The sequence below is a fragment of the Bos taurus genome, chromosome 8 (genome assembly GCF_002263795.3).
Source record: "Bos taurus isolate L1 Dominette 01449 registration number 42190680 breed Hereford chromosome 8, ARS-UCD2.0, whole genome shotgun sequence".
NCBI lineage: Eukaryota > Metazoa > Chordata > Mammalia > Artiodactyla > Bovidae > Bos > Bos taurus.
The window spans coordinates 75359207-75381465 of record NC_037335.1 but is presented as its reverse complement, the minus strand read 5'-3'; the positions used below and the strand labels follow the sequence as shown (position 1 = coordinate 75381465).

Sequence of the window (22259 nt, the reverse complement as noted above, 5' to 3'; positions counted from 1 at the left end):
TCTTTTCTGCCTGAGCTCCCTGTGGACAAAAGAAGGATGAAAATGCAGGAAGCAAATTGGCTGGAACATTTGGACATATATGCCCAGCCTCGTAGCTTTGAAGGATTTTGTAGATTTTGTCCTCCACTTCAGAAAAAGTGCTGTTGTGATTCTTTTTGTCAGTGACACCCCAATAATGCTAAAATATTTTTTTATAAGTTGTGAAAATTTTGGCGATGTTATTTAATTTGATTGTAGTTAGGCATCTCATGCAGGAGACCGTGGTTCAATTCCTGGCTTGGAAAGATCCCCTAGAGAAGGGATAGGCTACCCACTCCAGTTTTCTTGGGCTTCCTTGGTGGCTCAGATGGTAAAGAATCTGCAGTGTGGGAGACTTGGGTTCGATCCCTGGGTTGGGAAGATTCCCTGGAGGAGTGCGTGGCAACCCACTCCAGTATGCTTGCCTGGAGAATCCCCATGGACAGAGGAGCCTGGCAGGCTACAGTCCATGAAGTCGCGTAGAGTTGGACATGAGCAACTAAACACAGCACAGGCATCTGAATCATGGGTATTTAGGGTTTTTATTTAAAAAGAAGCACTGAGCAAAATGTTTTCTTTTTATTTGTATCCATCTAAACAAAATGAGTCATTTATTGTAAAAGGTTCAAAGCCAATTTGGATTTTGACTTGGGAAGAAAAGACCTGTTGCCTATTTAGGTCTAGGCTTAGTTGGCATGGGGTGGGTGGGTTTTTCGTTAGAGCCTTTACCCTGCCTAGAACTATTATAGGTCTCCACGCCTGCTTTAGGATGCAGAGGACAACAATTTAGGCGAGTAGAAGCATCATATAAGAGTGTATGGAAGTCCCTAGTCAGCCTCTGCTTTTTAAAGCTCTAGATTCCAATGGCCAGAAGAATTGGCTTATGGTTAAATAGGAGAAGGAAGATGAAGTCTCTTACAGTGGTCAGGGAAGATGATATACAGTTAATTTTGTGATTATTTCATTTGCCTTTATTTTTTATTTCAAACCCAAGGACATTTAATCCTGCGGACTATTCAGATTCTCCATCTATAGATGGGTGTGGGACAAAACCAGTAGTTTGGGAAGCTGCTCAGAATGGTGCAGATGAGGGAACTGGTAAGTGTCTGTCCTCACCAGAGATGTATTTTAATTATTTGAGCTCTTAATAACCAAAGATGACATCCAAGTGTGCTGGTGGAGAAAAATGAAAAACAGGCAGCTATTCTTCCTCTGAGGCTACTCTTAGCTGGTCCTTAGCTCCAAAGTTTCTCATTTACAAAGCTTCTTGATGATAAGGTATGTGGTTTTTTTCCTCTTTTGCACTCTGAAGAAGATGCTGTAACAAACCTGTGTAAGGCAGTACAAACCCACACTCAGATCTTGGTGTCAGAGATACAGAGAATAATTTCTTAGTGGCAGACTTCAAACAAAGTAATTCACTCTTCATAGCGGTGAACACAAGTATGGCCAGATTAAGAGGTTGATGGTGGTAGGTGAGTTCAGGGTAATAGTTGCTTTTGCAGGTTTTTTTGTATCCTAAAACTTTAGGGTTATTTGTTTACTGAAGTTCATAGATAAATACTTGTTAATTGGCTTATTTATTTAATAGAACTCTTTTGAATATTCCTGATAATATATGTTGATAATATATATTAATTGCTGTGATTATATTTGTAAAAACATACTTTGATACTTCATGAATTATAATCCCATATATAAAATCATAGCTCAGTAATTACCTGAAAAAGACAGTGGCACCATCACAGGAGCACGGAAAACTAGGAATCAAATATACCATGGAGAGGACCAACAAAAGTTATAAAAATGGGAGTGAAAGGTTGTTGTTGAGCTGTGAAAGACGCTGGGATTCTTGGCCTCCGGAGGAGAGGAATTCAATCTGGGGCCAATGACGAGGCTTGATCGCTCAGAGCTTTTGTGTAATAAAGTTTTATTAAAGTATAAAAGAGATACAGAAAGCTTCTGACATAGACATCAGAAGGGGGCAGAAAGAGTGCCCCCTGCTAAGTCTTTAGCCAGGTGTTTTATGTCTGTTAGAAAGTTACTAATCAGATAATAGAGACACCTCAAGGCTGATGGAGTTTCACCAGCCCCTCTCCTACAACATGCATTTTTGAGATAGGATGGCACGAGGTGTGTCATCCCCCAGCCATAAAACAATTGATATGAATACTGGTTTGTTGATCTGTATCAGCCAAAACTTAGTCTTAGGTGGAACCATTTTGAAGAAAGGCAAATTCCAGAGCAAATACATAGTTTCATTAACATAGCTTAAGAAAAACATTTCCATAAAAAATTGCATTGGTTAGCTCAACGTTTGAGAAAAGTTAAGTTCAGGTGGAACCAGGTGTCGTCATGGCAACACAGAATTTTAAGAGAAAAAAAAGTCTTAGACTTGTTTGTTGCCTCCTGTCGCTTAAGGGAGAGAAAAACGTCTGACACTTGCAGTCTATTTCCTCTTTTTGGAGACCCTCTGGCCTTCCTGCCTGTTACCCTCTCAGTAGTTTGAAAATACTAGTAAAATTGATAAGTTTATCATGAGACTGATCAAGGAAAGCAGAAGAAACATAATTGGTTGTAGGAATGAGAAAAGGAATATTGATATTATTATAATCTATTATAATTAATATCATAGCTATTAAAATTGTCAAGATATTTTGTTGATAAGTTTCTTTCCAACATTTGAAATTATAGATTAATCATATTCTTCAGCACAAATGTAAAAATTTTAAATCACAATATTGGAAAACAATTCAGTAAACTAGAAAAAGGATATATCATGGCCATGTTAAGTTTAAACTTGATATTTTAACATTTAAAAAATAAAACTACTCCTAGATACATACCGGAGAGAATGGAAGATACAGGTTCACATAAAAGCCACATGTTCTTCAATGGATGAATGAGAAAGAAAAATTATCCAGATTAGTCAGATAGAAGCAGAAGTAGATCGGTAGTTGCTGATGGCTGGGAATGTTGGGAGAAATGGGGGTGGCTGCGAATGGGTTCTAGAGTTTTTTTGGAGTGATGAAAGTATTCTGGAATAGGTAGTTGTGATTGTTGTACACCTTGTGAATAGACTGAAAACTAATCAGTCCTGTGCCTTAAAAGGGTGGATTCAAAAGTCACAGCAAACTTCACAATAATTAGTGAAGTATAGAATATCCTTTTGTAACAAGATAAAGGACCTTAACTTTTTAAAAAATATTTATTTTTAATTGAAGGATAATTGTTTTATAGTATTGTGTTGGTTTCTGCCAAACATCAACATGAATCAGCCATCGGTATGCATATATTCCCTCCCTTCAACCTCTCTCCCCATCCCAGCCCTTTAGGTTGTTACAGGGTCCCAATTTGAGTTCCCTGAGTCATTGAGCAAATTCAAGGGGCTTACTTTTTTTTTTCTTTTAAATAAAGGCAAAAGATTTAGTCAAAACTGAAGAGAAACAGGAGGATTGCCCTCATTATTTCTGAACCATTGAAATAAAGAATGAAAAAGAAAAGGATTGGAAAGGAAGGGAAAAACCTGTCATCTCTGGCACTGATACAAATAATCTATAGAAAAATTAATGAAATTAGTTAGAAAGCTTTAAATGATGTAGCTAGTTCACTTAACAGGTAATATTTCTATAATCAACAGAGAAAATGGGGGGGGGAAGTAGCTTCAAAAAACGTCAAATGCCTGTGAAGTCTAATGATATGCAAAATAAGACTTCTATCTATGCAAATGCAAAATATAAAATCTTACAGTAAAATGTAAAAATTGAGTGTCTGAAGAAACATTAATGAGCAGAAGAACTACCATTTATAGTAATACAAAAGCATGAAGCTCCTTGGTCTAAATCTGACAAAGTATGTGTAAGATTTGTATGTCAAAAATTATGCAACATGAAGATAAATATCAAAGATGATCTATAAAGGAGGTGAGATAACTCAGAGGTGTTTTTGAGTTGGAAGACTCATAAATGTTATTGATATGTTACTGATACATCATTGATATTGTTATTGATACGGCATTTCTCCCCATATTGATACATAGGTTTGAACATACACGTTTGTTCAAAATCGTAGTAGGATTTTTTTGTGTCAGTTGATTCTAAACTTGATTCTGAAATTTTTATAGTAAAGTATAGGTGTGAACATAGTCCAAACAGTTTTGAAAACTAACAGCATTCAAAGACTCACACTCCATGATTTCAAGAAATTACCCTAAAGTTACAGTAATCAAGACTGTGGAATTGGAAAAAGCATAGAGATAGATCAATTACATAATAGCAAATCTAGAAATAAACCCACAGATACAATTGGTTTTGGACAGATGTTCCAAGACAATTCAATTCAGCATACATTATACTGTATATTAAAAAAATAATCAAAAGTGGATAATAGCTATAGATGTGAAAGCTGAAACCACAACTTCAAAAGAAAATACTGGGGCAAATCTTAGCCACCTTGGATTAAGGAAAAATTTCTTATATAGGACATAATAAGCATGAGTCTAAAAGAAAAACATGGTTATTCAGAAGAAAGCAGAATGGAAGACCAAGGCATAGTTTAGGAGGAAATATTTATTTAAAACCTCTACTTGAAAAGGGACTTGTATTACAGAATGTATAAAGAATTCTCAGAAGTCATTAAGAAGAAAACAAGTAACCCAATGAAAATAGCAATTAAAACAACAGCAGATGAAAAAGTTGTGAAAATGGATGGTGATGATGGCTATACCACATTGTGATTACTCAATAGCAGTGAATTGTACACTTGGGAAAGGTTTGTTGTTCAGTTGCTCAGTTGTGTTCGACTTTTTGTGACCCCATGGATTATAGCACACCAGGCTTCCCTGTCCTTCAGGGTTAGTTAGCATGGTAACCCTAAAAAAGATTAGCATTAGGTAAATAGTAAATACTATTTACCACATGCACACTATTTTACCACAGTAAAAAACTGACATAGAATAGTATACACATTTTGTATCTATGGCAGTTGTTTTGCTATTAAATTTTACTGGAATTATTTGAGGTGTAATCATCGGGAAAACTGAAGCAAGGATAACGTCTTATGAATCTGTAATTATTTCAAAATAATAAAAAATGAGCAAAAGATTGGAACAGATGCTTCATAAAGGAAGACACATGGATTGCAATAAGCAAACAAAAATGTGCTCATCATCATTGGGGATGTCATTGGGGAAATACAAATTTACAGTGAGTGTGCATGCTAAGTAGGCTACCTCCATTCATCCACTAAAATAGCTTTGAAACTGACAGTACCAAGTGTTAGTGAAGGTGACGGTGTAATTCGAACTTATTCCTGGTGTGAAAGCATACATAGAGATGCTATACAGTCTTAAAATCTCAACCCTGGGTTTTTACTGAAAAGAAATGAAAACACATCCATACTAAGACCTGCCTGTGATGTTTATAGTGGCTTTACTTAGAACCTCCACTGAGTTTTAAATTGGATGTTTGAAACAATATTGAATTAATCCATTAACTGCTACTTTTCTGTTTTCTTATTCCTCCTCCTCTTCTTCCTTTTCCTTTTGTCTTTATTTCTTCCCTCTCATCCCTCTGGTTTTCATTTAGAGTAGCAGATTCCTTCCTGGAAAACATTTAGATAAGCAAAATATGTTTGATGCAAAATACAATGAAAGATGTTGTCATCTGATGGGATTCTGGCTGTTTCGCTAGAAGCCTCACAGACTGGTATTGTCTTGTTGATAACACAATGTTCTGAGTCTAGCCCATAGCTTCATAGAATCAGAAGCCTGACTTGACAGGATGATAATCAAATCCATCCTTAGGGTCAGACTCGAGATTGACCAAAAAAGAAAGACTGAAGGGTAGTCAAAATGCAAATTTATAAATATACTAAAAACATACCATTTAAACAGATTGTAATGTTTTCTTTGACAAGTGGGAAGGGAACTTGGTGAACATGGGAATGAGAACAAGCATAATTGATGCAAATTGAATATTTGAGATCTGTCTGGCTGCTAAGATTCATAGTTGGGCCACAGCAGTCTGTCATAGCATGGCTAACAGAAGTTTCTTTTTCTCTGGACACACAGCATATACTTAGCTGTGAGGCTGTCCCCTCATTGTTTAATTTACTTACTAATTTCTCGTCTGATGAATTCCTTCTGTCATCTGATGATAGTTAAAAACTTACATTTTACATTGATCCACAGAACTGGCATCAGATGCTCAAAATGTAGCTCAGAATCTATCAAACAAAAATTCTTTTGGAATCAAAGGTATGGATTTTTTAAAAAATTCCTTAGTTAATATTCTTATACAATTCTTTTCAATAATTTCCATTTTTATCAAGGCTAGCTAATAATTCATCAGGTGAGTGTTTGTAAACTATTTCTACAATTTCTTGATAAAATAATCAGCTTTTGATAATGAAAGTGTTTTTCACACTGGCCTTTAGGGCAGTGCGGAGTTTGGATCATTGTTGCTCCTTTTCCTTCAAGTCTGCCTTATATGTGTTTTTGGTAGAGGACTAACATCAAGTTAAACTGAACACAAAGCATACATTTCAGATTATTGTCTTAAGCTGAAAATAAATGAATGTCATTGAATTTTTCTCATAGTTTGAGGTGAAGCTTTATAGGTCTACAATGCGGAATAAGGTCTTCCTGTAAAAATTTTAATATTCCATAGTAAGATTAGGACCTGATTCTATGGTCTTCTCTATCTAATGTCATGTAGTTTTTACAGTCTGTGTATTTAGGGTGGATCACTGCAACAGTTTCGCCCTGGCTGCTGATATGGGCATTCCTCTCTGTTGCCGGACATAACACCTTACCATGTAGGATGTCTGCCTACAACTTCATTCATTGTCTTCTGCCTGCTTTTGAATATACTCAGCTTCTCATCCTCTTCTGGATGGCTTAGTTTGTGTTTTAATTATTTTCATAATACTTCTAAAGTGGTAGGCCAGTCTCTTTACATATCATATATAAGAATGTGTGTTTTAAATTATTAATTACTGAATTGTACACTTAAAACATCTTGCCACAACTTATATTGTTTTTTTGGGGAAAAAAGACATATTCTGAACTTAAGGTTAATTTTAATATATTTTAGTTCTTTGTAATTTCTCATCACTGTTTCTCTCTTCTGGAATATCCTTTCATTATATATCTGGCTATTCAGCCTTCAGGATTTTTGCTGTGATTCATCTTCCCCATAAACTTTCCGTTAGCATTCTAGCTTTCCTTAACTTCTGTGTCCTGCAAATTTCCAGTGTATTAATCAAATTCATGTAATTTATCATTCACATCACTCACTAAATTTTTAATGGTCTTTTCAGTGAGATATTCGATATCTAGCATCAATGCTTTATGTGTAGGCTTTTAACCCAGTATTATTTGGTTGATGACTGATGATGAAGGAGATCCTAAGAACAATTCCATCATACATTGTTTCCTATTATAAAATCTTAGTTGCTTTGAAGGTGAAAGTTTTAGGAATGATTTTTGAGGCAAAGTGTTCCTAAATCTGCTTAGATTGAGCCTCAGTTTTTTGTAGAGTTTGCAGTTTTTGGAGTGTTGTCTCCTGTGATGAATGTGACAGCATGAATTTGGGGTAGGTGGGATGGAGGTGGCACCGAGAACACTATGTACTGACCTGCTTCAAAACTAGCCCACTTTATGAACTTTTTTAAAAATATAAATTTATTTATTTTAATTGGAGGCTAATTACTTTACAATATTGTATTGGTTTTGCCATACATTGATATGAATCTGCCACGAGTGAACATGTGTTCCCCATCCTGAACCCCCTTCCCACCTCCCTCCCCATACCATCCCTCTAGGTCATCCCAGTGAACTTTTAAAATATACATGTACTGAGACAAAAGTCTGGCAGGAAATACATTAGAAGGTTGGAGATTTATGTGTTAGTACTTAAGAAAGGCACTAGTTAGTACTTAAGAAACCATGATGATAGTGAAGTGTAGGTGGATGGCTTGCCTTGGATCCCTTTAACTTCATGTAAAGCATGCTCTAGAGATCTAAGTTCTGGTACTGATTTCCACTTAGGACTAATTGTACCTTGTGTTTTTTAGCTTAAGCTATTATATCTTTCTGCTTTTGTTTATAAAATATTTTAATTCAAAGAGATGTTTTGGGGACACAGAAGTTGATACTTGCTTTGTGACATTTCTGGAGAAATTATGGAAACCATTTAAAGATAAGTTAGCCAAAGCAGTAGATCAGATTATCATTTCAAATATTAAAACATTCCTCTATCAAGTTTTACTATTATTACAAGGGTGCATGCAATAGAGAGGGACAGAAGAGTAGGGAGTGCTTTCCTGTAATGCACGTGCCCCATGATCCACAGTGTTGGTGAGATGTGTGTGGATTTCTCTCACACCAGGGAATGTGTTCACGTTTGAAACATCTCCCTTTTTATAGACACAAAATAGCATTTTGGGGGTAATATTTTATAAGAAGTCATGTTCCATAAATCCATAGATTCTACTTTTGTTTGCAATAATCAGTCTTAAATTAGGGACATCTGTTGAAAGCCTTCCACAGAGAAGCCCTCTTAGGTTTACAGCATCAGTTTAGTTAATAGGTTACTGACATGATAAGGTAGTTAGATCTGTTCAACTGCCTTTTTTCCAGAGGTGTGCCCTTCCTCTTCCCACACACAAACCTCATTGCAGGTCAGATGCTCAATTATTTCCTCCTATTGAAGGAACTGAAAACATTCACACTCCTGCTTCCTGATGGTGGTTACAGTCAGTTTCTTGGTGTGTTTCCTTTTAAAACTGTTTTATCTGGGTATGTGTTTGTACATATGTTTTAAAACAATGGGAATGGACACAGGATCACTAAGCACTAATATCAGCATATCTGAATTCATATACTTTCCTTCTTCAAAGTTTTCTATATAGATGTTTTCTATATAGATGATTATTCTGTAAGAACTGTGTGAACACATTTTCTGTTCCTACTTATCAGGGGTATAGCAACAGACTTTATGTGAACAGGACTAATGCTCAGCTTTGCTGGAGACCTGTTAGGAAATGATACAGTGGAGCTAATATAAAAAACACTTCTCTAAATCTGATAATCTGCCTGAAATGAGGGTCCAAAGCAGAGCTGCCTTATATTGAATTGTGTTCTTTTTTAAATAATGTATCATAAGGATCTCCTTGTTAAATATATTTATTTTGCTGTGCCATAGTTTCTTAAGGCAGTGGATATTAACCAAAAGCAATTTGAGACATGGCTTGTGTGTGTGTGTTTAGTACTTAGCCAAGCTGCATTTGAAAACATGACTGATTTTCTTGAGATAGGTTAAGAGCCTCATATTTCTTGGATTATAAACTATATTGCTAATGAGATACATGATATATCTTGTGCTGTACACAATGGAGAATCATTTGGAATCAGACCTTATTTGACTTTATGGTGTAAACTGTGATTGTCAACAGGGGCCTGGAAGAATTCTGTGGAAGAGTGGACAGCGGAAGACTGGACTGAAGACGTAAGTGTTTAGCATCAGATGTGACTATCTTTCTTTTGGATTCTGGTGGGAACACATGTACTTTTGAGGAAACCTCGAGATATCTCAATTTTTTTTTTTAAGCAGATGATTTTCAGAAAGATGTTGGTGTTTCCAGATTTTTGAGAAACTTGGTTTTAAAGCATCTGTTTAAAGATGACCAGGCATTAAATAGGAGTGATGTCATTTTTTCACTATCTTTGTTTTATTTGGCCCAATAACCAGCTGATGCTTTTACCCTGGCCTGTGAATGATTATTTACTCTTTATAACCTTTTTACTGAAGGAGAGAGTCTATGTTTTAGGTCTACAGTTGAAATTAACCTCAATAAATCATTCTGGTTCTAGGGCCAAGCAATTCCCCTTTCAACTAGACTGGATCTTTTTGTATTCATTTATTCCACAGACATTTTCGAGTATACTGTACTAGCTTCTTGGTATTAGTAGTATTGATCTTTAAGTTCTGTGTTCAGCATAAGATACTCTTAACTATTTTTCTGTTTCACTCTTAAGGTCCAGAACAGAAGTATGTACATGTTAGAGTTACAGCTGACACTGGGTGGGAGAGAATAAAAGGTTACAAGTACTGACCTTCAAAATTGCATAATATGACCCAGAGTTTTGGATTTTATTTTTCTTTTTGAGATTATCCTCCCTCCCCCATTTGTACTTACATTTTTTTAAAAAAAGAAACAAAACTGCACTTGAGCTTTCTTTTATCACTATTTTATCTGACTTATTAGGGGAGTAAGCTGGATAGGGTGTAAGAAAGGAGAAGGATATACTGCTTTGGAACTTCAGAGACTTAGGGTTTTTTATTTACTTATCCCACATACTAACCATAAGACCTTGGGGTATGATGTCATCAGGTTTTCTGTTACCTGTAATCTGAGGAGAGTGGACGAGATGGGTGGATAATAGAGTCAGTGGAGGGATGGTACCAGTGATAAGAGGAAGTCAGAGTGAGGAACCTGTGGGTACCATACCTTATTTCAAATAGATCTGTCCTAGTTTTACATGCTTTGTGTTACTAGAATTTTTGCTAAGAGTTTGTTGGGAGGAAAAAAAGACTTCCAGAGCTAAAAGCTTTGTCTGGGGCAGCAGGCAGGATAGAAAGCCAACCAGCTATCAGAGGGTGGATGACTTGTATTCATATTCTAGCTGGGTTGACCTATTGACCTTAGATGAGGCATCTTACTTACCTTTCTGAGCCTCCTATTTTTCATCCCTGAAATGATTATCATAATAACCATCCTGCCTAACTGATGGGGTTTTTCTGTGCTTCAGGTGAGGTCGTAAGATGTAAGTCGTCTAATAAGCAGTTCAAATGCACTCACATATAGGTAGTAATACTCTGCTGTGTAGGCTGTATTGTATCACAATAGAATTACTGAAAAGAATTACAGTAGGGAATTTAGACATCTTTTTAAAAATTTTTCCCCCAAACTTTAAACTTTTTATTTTCTATTGGGGTATATAGCCAATTAACAGTATTGTGGTGGTTTCAGGTGAACAGTGAAGAGACTCAGCCATACATATACATATATCCATTCTCTCCCAAACCCCCTTCCCATCCAGGCTAGGATGTATCACTGAGTAGAGTTCCATGTGCTATAAAATAGTGGACATCTTCTTTTCCAGAAAATACCAAAATTACTTAAAAGTTTCTGACATTTACAAAGTAATAGTGATTGAATGGTGAGTAATCTAAAACGCAGACCCCGAGTTCCTTCTAGAGCTTAGGAGGAGAAAACAGGGCAAATTTTCTGTTCTCTAGCGGATTAGATAGGATTTCAGTGATAAATGTATAATAGTTCTTATTTACCTTGAACTTAATATTGTATATTTTAAGGCTTTAGATCATCTGTTACTACTTTTAATGAATTACTCCTTAATTGCTTCTCTCTGTCTTAATTTAGTTCATAAGATTCTTTGAGGCAAAAATAGATTCCTTGGAATTCTTAAGATACTATCTTGAAAGAGAGTGCAGTGCATAGTATAAGCCTTTCTTGTTGAAACAGGATAATGAATTCAGCACTTTTTGTTTTTATGGAAAGTGAACACCTAACTGTTTACTCTGCCCCTACCTTAATATTAATGTCTGAGGAAGTCTGATTTTAAGTCTGAGACACTTAGCATTGTTAAGAATAGCATTTTCATTAGTTTTCAACATTGTCATTACATCAACAGTATTAACCTTTACAAGACCGTGCCCCATTTTGAAAATATAAGTCTGCCTTTCAGCAGTGTCAGTTGAGGTTTCAAGAAATTGTATTCTGTGTGCCTTAAAACAACATGCATGAATCTCAAAATGATTATGTTCAGTGGAAAAAAAAAATCACAAAAAAGATTGTATGTTTAAAAATTCCACTTAAAATTCCTGAAAATACAGCTTAAGCTATAATGACAGAAAACACACCCTGGTTGCCTGGGGACAAAAGTGAGTACTCAAAGAATTGATTACACAGGGACAGGAGCAAACTTTTGGGGTAATAGATATTGATTTTGTGATGGAGTATATATATGACACACCTTATTCAGTTATTCGGTTTGAATATTCAGTTTATTATTTGTGTTATACCTCAATAATATTTTGATAAAAGCAGTAAGGAAATCTATGACTAGTAAATCTATTACTAATAAAATACTAAAGCCACCTGTCTTTGGGAAAAGAGAATGTCAGTAATTTACCTTTTCAAACTTTTCCTACTCCTTTTTGGTGTTTATAGTAACATTAGTGGTAGTTTTTATAGGGGTTCTCATTTAGTATAATGTGAAGTAGAATAGTGAGACTGGGACTTACACTATGATCTGACTTTACTTCACTTTCTTGTCCCTGACGTGGAATCCTTATTGTGGAATTATCCATCTAAAATTATCTTCACCTTAAGAAAATTACATGCCATGATCACTTGTTTCTTTCTTTTCCTTTAGACTGCCTTTTGGGTGAACTAGAAGAAGAATACTGATGACTAGAAATTATCAGGAATTTGTTACATTTTTTGGTTTTATATAAAATAAGATTAAAATATTTTTAATCCTTTTGTTACAGCTTTCTGAAACAAAGGTCTTCACTTCCTCATCTGTTCCAGCAGAGAATCATGTCACACCTGGGCAAAGGTAAACGGTTTTCCCCACCTTTTTTAATTCAGAGCAGAATTAAAATTTCTTGCTGTAGGAGAGTGGTTTTCTTCCTCATATCTCTTTATTTTTTACCCTTTTCTTGAATCTCTTTCTGTTTTTCTCTTTTCTGTCTAAGACTTGTTTTATCCCTTATCTGGTAAGCTGACAGAGCCTCCATAATCTCCTAATTTGTTGTGTCTGCTGTTGAATTAAAATAGCAGTTACGGGTTTCCCAGGTGGCTCAGACGATAAAGAATTGCCTGCCACTGCAGGAGACGTGAGTTCGACCCCTGGGTTGGGAAGATCCCCTGAATTAGGAAGTGGCAACCCACTCCAGTATTCTTGCCTGGAGAATTCCATGGACAGAGGAGCCTGGCGGGCTACAATCCAGGAGGGTTGCAGAGAGTCAACGTGACTGAGAACGTGGTCACACGCATGGCAGCGATAATGTTAAATCTAACAATTTGGTTTTTTTACTTTCGTAACTATTTTTTTGACAGATAAATGTAACAGAAATCTCTTTTGGTTTCTTCATATAATGCCGTTTATTTAGATCTTAGGATAGTACAAAGTTCTCATTTTATATGGGTTCTAATAGTTTTAATCTACTAATTTCATAGATTACAGACAAGGAGGAGCTTTTGGGATGATAGAAACATTGTTAGAGTGTGTGCAGAATTGAATTATTGAAAAGTATTTATTTACATTCTCAGTTTAACAATAACTCTAAAAATCTTTGATTATGGTTTCAAAAAGTAGTGATCTAGAAGGATGAGAGCCTTGATATATATAATACCTAAGCATTGAAGGCAGTTTTGAACCTAACATGCTCAATCTCTTGCTAAATGAGGTGGTGATAAGACTTCATTACAGGGAAATAAAAATCAAAGGTTATGTCTTATAATATATTATTTTGTGACTTGCTCAGAATTTTTCCTTAAATGGATGTATCTTCTTCATTGTATTTAGTATTTGATGAATTGCATAGCATCATTTTCATTTAAAAAATAAGTGGACCTTTTAAGGATTATTTTTCAGACAGTAGTGCTGCAGTGTTCTTCATATATATATTTCATTAATCGTTTGGAATAGAACTTCTGGTTTTTGTAGTTATGGAACTTTTGAGATGGGTCATATGTAATGTAATTACCATGAATTTGTATCCCTGGAATTAGGTTATCATAAGCTAGAACATTCCTTGGGGTCCATAATACTAGATCCCATAACTGTTTCTCAGTTACGGGGACATGAGAGTGGGTAGTGCGTAAGGAGAAGAACTCAAGCCTAGGAACTTGGCTGTATATCATGAGTGAGGTTTGAATTATTTGACCTTCCAGAATCTGCCTCATTGGCATGGTGAGTTTCCGTTAGGAGAACTGCTTGGGAACTGCCCTTTAAAAGGATTTAATGGAGCAGATTACCACGTTAGGTCATTCTGTGGAGAAATTAGTAGCTCATTCTCATGTCAAGAAATATATTATCTGAAAGATCATTTCTTCCTCATGCTTTCAGGTTTTAAGGCCATGATTCTGAACTTGGAATCTCAGTCTTCCTAGGGACATTATAAGAAGTCTGATTAACAGAGTATTTGTTAATATGTTGTGCATTTTTTCCCCTAAATATTTGAGAGAAATTATGAGATTTATATAAACCTAAATATATCATGGGTTAGAACACAAAACTTATAGGAATATTTATGGTAAATGTCAAAACTGCTTGAATGGTCTAGCACGGCTTTGGTCCTCATTTCTCAAAAATATGGGTTTACTTTGCTTTGGGAAAGTTTAAGAGAGACTGGTTTTAAGTAATGAAGAGGGCTAAATATTCTAAAGGAAACAAGCCAAGAAAACTGTTGAGGTGTACTCAGTGGCTCCAGGTTTTCGAATCAGTTGTCATTGTGCCATTTCCGTGGAAACATCTCAATGCACCTTTCTTTTCTCTTCTCTGCAAAGCCCTATTTGGGTCTCGGTGGCTTGGTGTGCTTTCTTGGTAGGGTAGGCATGTTGGGGGATGATTGATAATCTCCCTTTGCTGCTCTTAAACTCCAGTTTCCAAAGATTTTCCTCCCTGGGATTATTTTTAGCATGAACTTATTTATAGTGGTTCATTTCTCAAGTTTATTTTTTGGTAAGATTTGCCTCTGACTCATTCTTTCATTTGCTTTTTGTCTGCTTAGTGTTGATCTGGTAGCCTTGCTCCAGAAGCCTGTTCCTCCCAGTCAAGCCCCAGAAGTCAACTCCTTTGAAACTTCTCAACAGCAGAGCTTTGGCCAAGCCCTTGTCTTCACGAACTCTCAGCACAACAATCAGATGGCACCAGGGACTGGCAGCTCTGATGCTGTCAACTCCTATCCACCTCAGAGTTTGGTAACTCACTTTTCTCTCAGTATGGGATTTTAAGGAATGGTCCCATGAATAAATGTATTATTGAATGGCACTTGCCTTATCATTATTTTTTTGCATATAAAAATCTCTACACTAGATCTCAGTCCAGAAAACAATGATGTCATAATTTCCAAGCACATATCTGACAGTTCTGTGCAGAATTCAACCACTGAGTTTTCTGGATGAAGATAAAAAGTACTTCTTTATGATTAGAATTATGAATTAGTTCAGTCATAATCAACTTAGGGATCCTTCTAGTAAGAAGGATGATTTTTTTCCTTGGGTTTGTTTCAGAGTCTGTCTTTATACTTAAGATGTTAAATTTTCATTTGTTTTCCAGTTTACTTAAATGCTAATGTTTGTCAGCATTGGTTTGCTAATCTGCAAACAGTTATTTCTAGATCTGCCTAGGTTCTTAAATTTTTAGCATTTTGGTTTTGTTATTCCAAACAGTTGTATAGTAGAGGCCCTTAAAAATTGAATATGTTTTTATTGGAACAGCATCATCTGCTGCTGCGTATATGACTTTGGCTTCTGTAACAGTTCAGCTCCCGGGTCTTCACTAGTGATCCAGTGGTTAAGGCTCTGTGCTTCCACTGCAGAGGTGAGGGTTCAGGGAACTAAGATACCTCATACTTTGCAGCATAGACAAAAAAGAGAACTAACTTCTGTGAGAGAAAAGCTCAGGAATTGTTAGTGAAGCAAATGAAGATAGGTGATGGGAGTAAAAGAATGTAGCTGTAGAATGGTAAACTCAGGTCTCTGTCCAAGTGTGGGCTGTTCTGAGTTGCAAAACTAGAGGTTGAAAGGACTATAGACACAAATCCACAGCTTTCACTAGTGATGATACTTTGGTTCATTCTTTGTTGTGTTTAATCTGAAATCTACAGTTGAAAATGGAATTTCTTATGAATATGATCTATGATAATCACACCCCCCCCCCCACCTTGATTCAGAATTCTTTGCTGTTCCCTAAAAATTGGAGGCTTGAATATGAGAACTTCCATTGTCATCTTCTCCTCTGCATGGTCATGTCATGGCAAGTATAACTAGCTTGGGAACTTGGCATTTTTAGCGTCATTGTTGATAGCATTTGAGAGGGTGTCACTGCTTGAAGACAGACGGACCCAAGGCAGACTCTGTTTGGAGAGGGCCCATTGATACCCCTGAGTTTGATTGAACCATCCAGTTCCTTTCCTCCATCTGCCAGTGGTACATTGATGTGATGTCCTTGCTTACTTGCTGGAATCATAGTCAGGCTACTTGAGAATGTAGATAGGACATTAGGGTTTTTATTTTAACAACATCCTTCAGGCATGTTGCTTTTTGTTGTGGACAACATCTTGAGAAACCAGAGTACAGATTGTTTGTTTTGCATCTGAGAGCAGTGATTCTGAGCCCTACTATGCTTTTACTATCATTGGGAAACTTCAGTTATAATAACTAAATATGCCAGATAGTAATTAGATTAAGCCAGATTCTACACAAGACTGGTCAGGATCTTTGGCATTGGAAGTTGAGCATTTGTATGTATGTATGTGAATGCATGTGCACAAGTGTACCCGTAGGCACGTTTGTAAACTGTCCCCATTGATTGAAATGTGTAGGTGGAATTGAAGCCTTTAGGTAATAGGTATTACCTAAAGCAAGGTTTTAAGTCATTGATGCAGTGAGGTCATTGTGTTGTGAAACACACAGAAAGTGCGTTACAATTAAATTAGCTGATGCAGGATAGAGATTAGGTAAGAAAAGAAGAAGATGCCTTTTTTTGAGCAAGTAGGCTTGAGCTGGGTTTTGATGCATTTATAAGCGACTTAAGAGTGGTGTAGTGGGTGGCATGAGCACAGAGTCAGGAGCAGTGGTGAGTAATGTTATCACAGCTGTTTTAATAGAAGCAGATTCTGTGTTGGAAGTGCAGTAATTGCCCACAGCCTGAAGTTTTTTGCTCACATTGGAGAATTTGAATATCTTTAAAAACAACTGGGACAGATAGCCCATGGCTTTGGAAATTGATACCAGAAATAATTGATTCAGCTTTCTAGATCAGGCCTCTTGATGGAATGTAGATCATTTCTATTTTTAACCTTTATGGTGGTTGTGGAGTTACGTTTTGACTTAATCTTTTCAGTAATTGAATGATATTGATAAGTAAAAATGCACTTGATCCGCCACTCTTAGGTGGCTGGTCATTTGCTCTTGAAGTGTATTTGGTGTACTTAGTCATCAGAACACCTTGAAATAAACACAGCAGTGTCCAGGGCATCTGCTCAGTACACACATATATCCTTGTAATTCAGTGTCTGATTCTGGAATACAACTGTTAAGTACTGTGATGTGCCTTTAACCTTGCAGGATGATCTGATGGCTGATCTCTCTGTGACTAACCCTAGTAAAAACTTGGCAAAGTTAAAGGTGATTACCATTCCACACATTAAGAAAATACTGTATTTTGTTTTCAACCTTGTCTTTGTCATTTGATTAATGGTATTTCTCTCTACTTTTAAAAAAGTATTTGTTTCTAAGCTTAAATGATACCACTTTTTGAATAAAAATAAATTTATTAAAATCTAGGGAAACTATTCCTCTTCCCTCGAAGCTCTTGTATCAGAAGCAGGAAGGATTGTTAGATTTATTTAGTCAGATCTTGTTACTTGGTAATATTTTTGTGTAGTGTTTATTCAGATGAGTCATACTAATTCAGAATGTTCTAGGCTATAATTTTAAAAATCCTTGTGAAAATACAATGGCATGTAGAAATTCTGTATTGCTGAGGATTTTTGTTTTTCTTTCCCTTTAAAGTCATCCGTCCTTGGTTCAGGATTTGGAGAGCTTGCCCCTTCAAAAATGGCGAACATCACCAGCTCCCAGATTTTGGACCAGTTGAAAGCTCCGAGTTTGGGCCAGTTTACCACCACCTCAAGTTCACAGCAAAGTAGTACGAGTTCTCCTACAACCACTTCTTCTTGGGACCTCAAGCCTCCAGCCTCCCAGTCCTCAGTCCTTAGTCATTTTGGTAAGTGTGCATTTTCTATGGTGGTTTGCCCCTAGTGAGGACATGCCAAACACTGGCAGAGAAGGTTGACTTTTGGATACTAATGTGGGTTTGACCAGGCATATTTCTTTCATTTTTTTTAATTAATTTTTTTGTTGAAGGATAATTGCTTTACAGAATTTTGTTGTTTTCTGTCAAACCTCAACATGAATCAGCCATAGGTATACAAATATCTCCTCCCTCTTGAACCTCCCTCCAATCTCCTACCCCATCCCACCCCTCTAGATTGATACAGAGCCCCTGTTTGAGTTTCCTGAGCCATATAGCAAATTCCCATTGGCTATCTATTGTACATATGGTAATGTAAGTTTCCACGTTACTCTTTCATACATCTCACCCTCTCCCTATGTCCATAAGTCTATTCTCTATGTCTGTTTCTCCATTGCTGCCCTGAAAATAAATTCTTCAGTACCATTTTTCCAGATTCTGTATATATGTGTTAGAATATGATATTGTATCTTTCACTTTCTGACTCAACTTCACTCTGTATAATAGATTCTAGGTTCATCCATCTCAACAGAACTGACTCATGTGTTCCTTTTTATGGCTGAGTAATATTCCATTGTGTATATGTACCACAACTACTTTATCCATTCATCTGTTGATGGACATCTAGGTTGCTTCCATTTCCTAGCTATTGTAAATAGTGCTGCAGTGAACAGTGGGATACATGTGTCTTTTTCAGTTTTGGTTTCCTTAGGGTATATGCCTAGGAGTGGGATTGCTGGGTCATATGGTATTTTTATTCCTAGTTTTTTAAGGAATCTCTGTAAGTCTTCCATAGTGGCTGTATCCATTTATGTTCCCCCCAACAGTGCAAGAGCGTTCCCTTTTCTCCATATCCTCTTCAGCATTTATTGTTTGTAGACATTTTGATGATGGCCATTCTGAACGGTGTGAGGTGATATCTCATTGTGGTTTTGATTTGCATTTCTCTCATAATGAGCGATGTTTCATGTGTCTGTTAACCATCTGTATGTCTTCTTTGGAGAAATGTCTGTTTAAGTCTTTTTTCCCCCTTTTTGATTGGGTTGTTTGTTTCTCTGGCATTGAGTTATATGAACTGCTTGTATATTTTAGAAATTAATCCTTTGTCTGTTGTTTCATTTGCTATTATTTTCTCCCATTCTGAGGGTTGTCTTTTCACCTTGCTTATAGTTTCCTTTGCTGTGCAAAAGCTTTTAAGTTTGATCAGGTCCCACTTGTTTACTTTTGTTTTTATTTCCGTTACTCTAGAAGATGGGTCATAGAGGATCTTGCTTTGATTTATATCAAGTGGTCTGCGTTTGTTTTCCTCTAAGAGTTTTATAGTTCTGATCTTACATTTAGGTGTTTAATCCATTTTGAGTTTATCTTTGTGTATGGTGTAGGAGATATTCTAATTTCATTCTTTTACATGTAGCTGTCCAGTTTTCCCAGCGCCATTTATTGAAGAGGCTGTCTTTGCCCCATTGTATATTCTTGCATCCTTTGTCAAAAATAAGGTACCCATATTTGCATGGGTTTATTTCTGGGCTTTCTGTCTTGTTTCCTTGGTCTGCATTTCTGTTTTTGTGCCAGTACCATACTGTCTTGATGACTGTAGCTTTGTAGTATAACCTGAAGTCAGGAAGGTTGATTCCTCCAGCTCCATTCTTTGTCAAGACTGCTTTGGCTATTTGGGGGCTTTTGTGTTTCCATATGAATTGTGAAATATTTTGTTCTAGTTCTGTGAAAAATGCCATTGGTAATTAGATAGGGGTTGCATTGAATCTGTAGATTACATTTGATAGTATAGTCATACTATCAATTTTCATAATATTGACCTTTCTACCCAGGAACATGGAATATCTATCTATCTGTTTATGTCATATTTGATTTCTTTCATTAGTGTCTTACGATTTTCTGTGTACAGTTCTTTTGTCTCCTTAGGTAAGTTTATTTCTAGATATTTATTTTTGTTGCAGTGGTGAATGGGATTGACTCTTTAATTTCTCTTTCTGATTTTTCACTGTTAATATATAGAAATGCAAGTGATTTCTGTGTATTTTGTGTCCTGCAACTTTGCTAAATTCACTAATTAGTAATTTTCTGATCTTTAGGGTTTTCTATGTACAGTATCCTGTCATCTGCAAACAGTGAGTGTTCTGCCTATGTTTTCCTCAAAGAGTTTTATAGTTTCTGGCCTTACATTTAGGTCTTTAATCCATTTTACTTCTTTTCTGATCTGGATTCCTTTTATTTCTTTTTCTTCTCTGATTGCTGTAGCTAGGACTTCCAGAACTGTTTAATAATAGTGGTGAAAGTGAACAACCTTGTCTTCTTCCTTGTTCTTGATCTTAGGGGGAATGCTTTCAGCTTTTCTTCATTGAGAATAATGTTTGCTGTAGGTTTATCATATATGGCCTTTACTTGTTGAAGTAGGTTCCTTCTATGTCCATTTTTTTTGAGAGTTTTAATCATAAATGGGGTGCTGGATTTTGTCAAAGGCGTTTTCTGCATCTGTAGAGGTTAGCATATAGTTTTTATCTTTCAGTTTGTTGATACAGTGTATCACATTGTTTGATGTGCATATATTGAAGAATCCTTGCATTCTTGGAATAAACCCAACTTGATCATGGTGTATGAGCTTTTTGATGTGATATGATGAAAAGAAACTATCCTCAGTTCTTTTCATTCTTTTTACTTTATTCTGCGCTTCAGAAGTTATTTCCACCATTTTATTTTCCACCTCACTGATTCATTCTTCTGCTTCAGATATTCTGCTATTGATTCCTTCTAGAGTATTTTTAATTTCAGTAATTGTGTTGTTTGTTTGTATGTTTATTCTTTAATTCTTCTAGATCTTTGTTAATTGGTTCTTGCATTTTTCTCCATTTTGTTTTCTAGGGTTTTGATCATTTTTACTATCATTATTCTGAATTCTTTTTGAGGTAGTTTGCCTATTTCCTCTTCATTTATTTGGACTTCTATGTTTCTAGTTTGTTCCTTCATTTGTGTAGTATTTCTCTGCCTTTTCATTATTATTTTTTTTAACTTATGTATTTGAGGTCTCCTTTTCCCAGGCTTCAATGTTGAATTCTTTCTTCCTTTTGGTTTCTGCCCTTCTAAGTTTGATCCAGTGGTTTATGTAAGCTTTATATAGGGTGAGATTTGTGCCGAGTTTTTGTTTGTGTGTTTTTCCTCTGATGGGCAAGGCTGAGTGTTCGGTTAGTATTTTTCTTTATTTGTTGTTTAGATGAGGCATCCTGCACAGGGTGCTTCTGGTGGTTGGGTGATGCCAAGTCTTGTATTCAAGTGGTTTCCTTTGTGTGAGTTTTCACTATTTGATATAAACTCTGGAAAATTCTGAAAGAGATGGGAATACCAGACCACCTGACCTGCCTCTTGAGAAACCTGTATGCAGGTCAGGAAGCAACAGTTAAAACTGGACATGGAACAACAGACTGGTTCCAAATAGGAAAAGGAGTACGTCAAGGCTGTATACTGTCACCCTGCTTATTTAACTTATATGCAGAGTACATCATGAGAAACGCTGGGCTGGAAGAAGCACAAGCTGGAATCAAGATTGCGGGGAGAAATATCAATAACCTCATATATGCAGATGACACCACCCTTATGGCAGAAAGTGAAGAGGAGCTAAAGAGCCTCTTGATGAAAATGAAAGAGGAGAGTGAAAAAGTTGGCTTAAAGCTGAACATTCAGAAAACTAAGATCATGGCATCTGGTCCCATCACTTCATGGGAAATAGATGGGGAAACAGTGGAAAGAGTGGCAGACTTTATTTCTCTGGACTCCAAAATCACTGCAGATGGTGACTGCAGCCATGAAATTAAAAGATGCTTACTCCTTGGAAGGAAAGTTATGACCAACCTAGATGGCATATTGAAAAGCAGAGACATTACTTTGCCAACAAAGGTTCGTCTAGTCAAGGCTATGGTTTTTCCAGTGGTCATGTATGGATATGAGAGTTGGACTGTGAAGAAAGCTGAGTGCCAAAGAATTGATGCTGTGGTGTTGGAGAAGACTCTTGAGAGTCCCTTGGACTGCAAGGAGATCCAACCAGTCCATTCTGAAGGAGATCAGTCCTGGGTGTTCTTTGGAAGGACCAATGCAAAGCTGAAACTCCAATACTTTGGCCACCTCATGCGAAGAGTTGACTCATTGGAAAAGACTC

General features: G+C 36.4%; 1 protein-coding gene and 1 non-coding gene across 8 annotated transcripts in view; both read left to right on the top strand.

Annotated features, from left to right (window-relative positions):
- Positions 1 to 22259, top strand: part of UBAP2 (ubiquitin associated protein 2) — a 119256-nt gene that overhangs the window by 73258 nt on the left and 23739 nt on the right. For 6 of the 7 annotated variants that reach the window (XM_059888979.1, XM_024995517.2, XM_024995518.2 and 3 more), the window contains 6 exons: positions 1013 to 1116; positions 6209 to 6274; positions 9475 to 9527; positions 12597 to 12664; positions 14844 to 15033; positions 17851 to 18064. In XM_059888979.1, coding sequence (XP_059744962.1) covers positions 1013 to 1116; positions 6209 to 6274; positions 9475 to 9527; positions 12597 to 12664; positions 14844 to 15033; positions 17851 to 18064 — 695 coding nt within the window. The remainder of the gene's footprint in view (positions 1 to 1012; positions 1117 to 6208; positions 6275 to 9474; positions 9528 to 12596; positions 12665 to 14843; positions 15034 to 17850; positions 18065 to 22259) is intronic. The other variant, XM_015472609.3, reaches the window with a different exon arrangement.
- Positions 15155 to 15235, top strand: LOC112447931 (small nucleolar RNA SNORD121A). Its single transcript, XR_003036196.1, has one exon. It is a non-coding gene; the product is annotated as a small nucleolar RNA SNORD121A (small nucleolar RNA).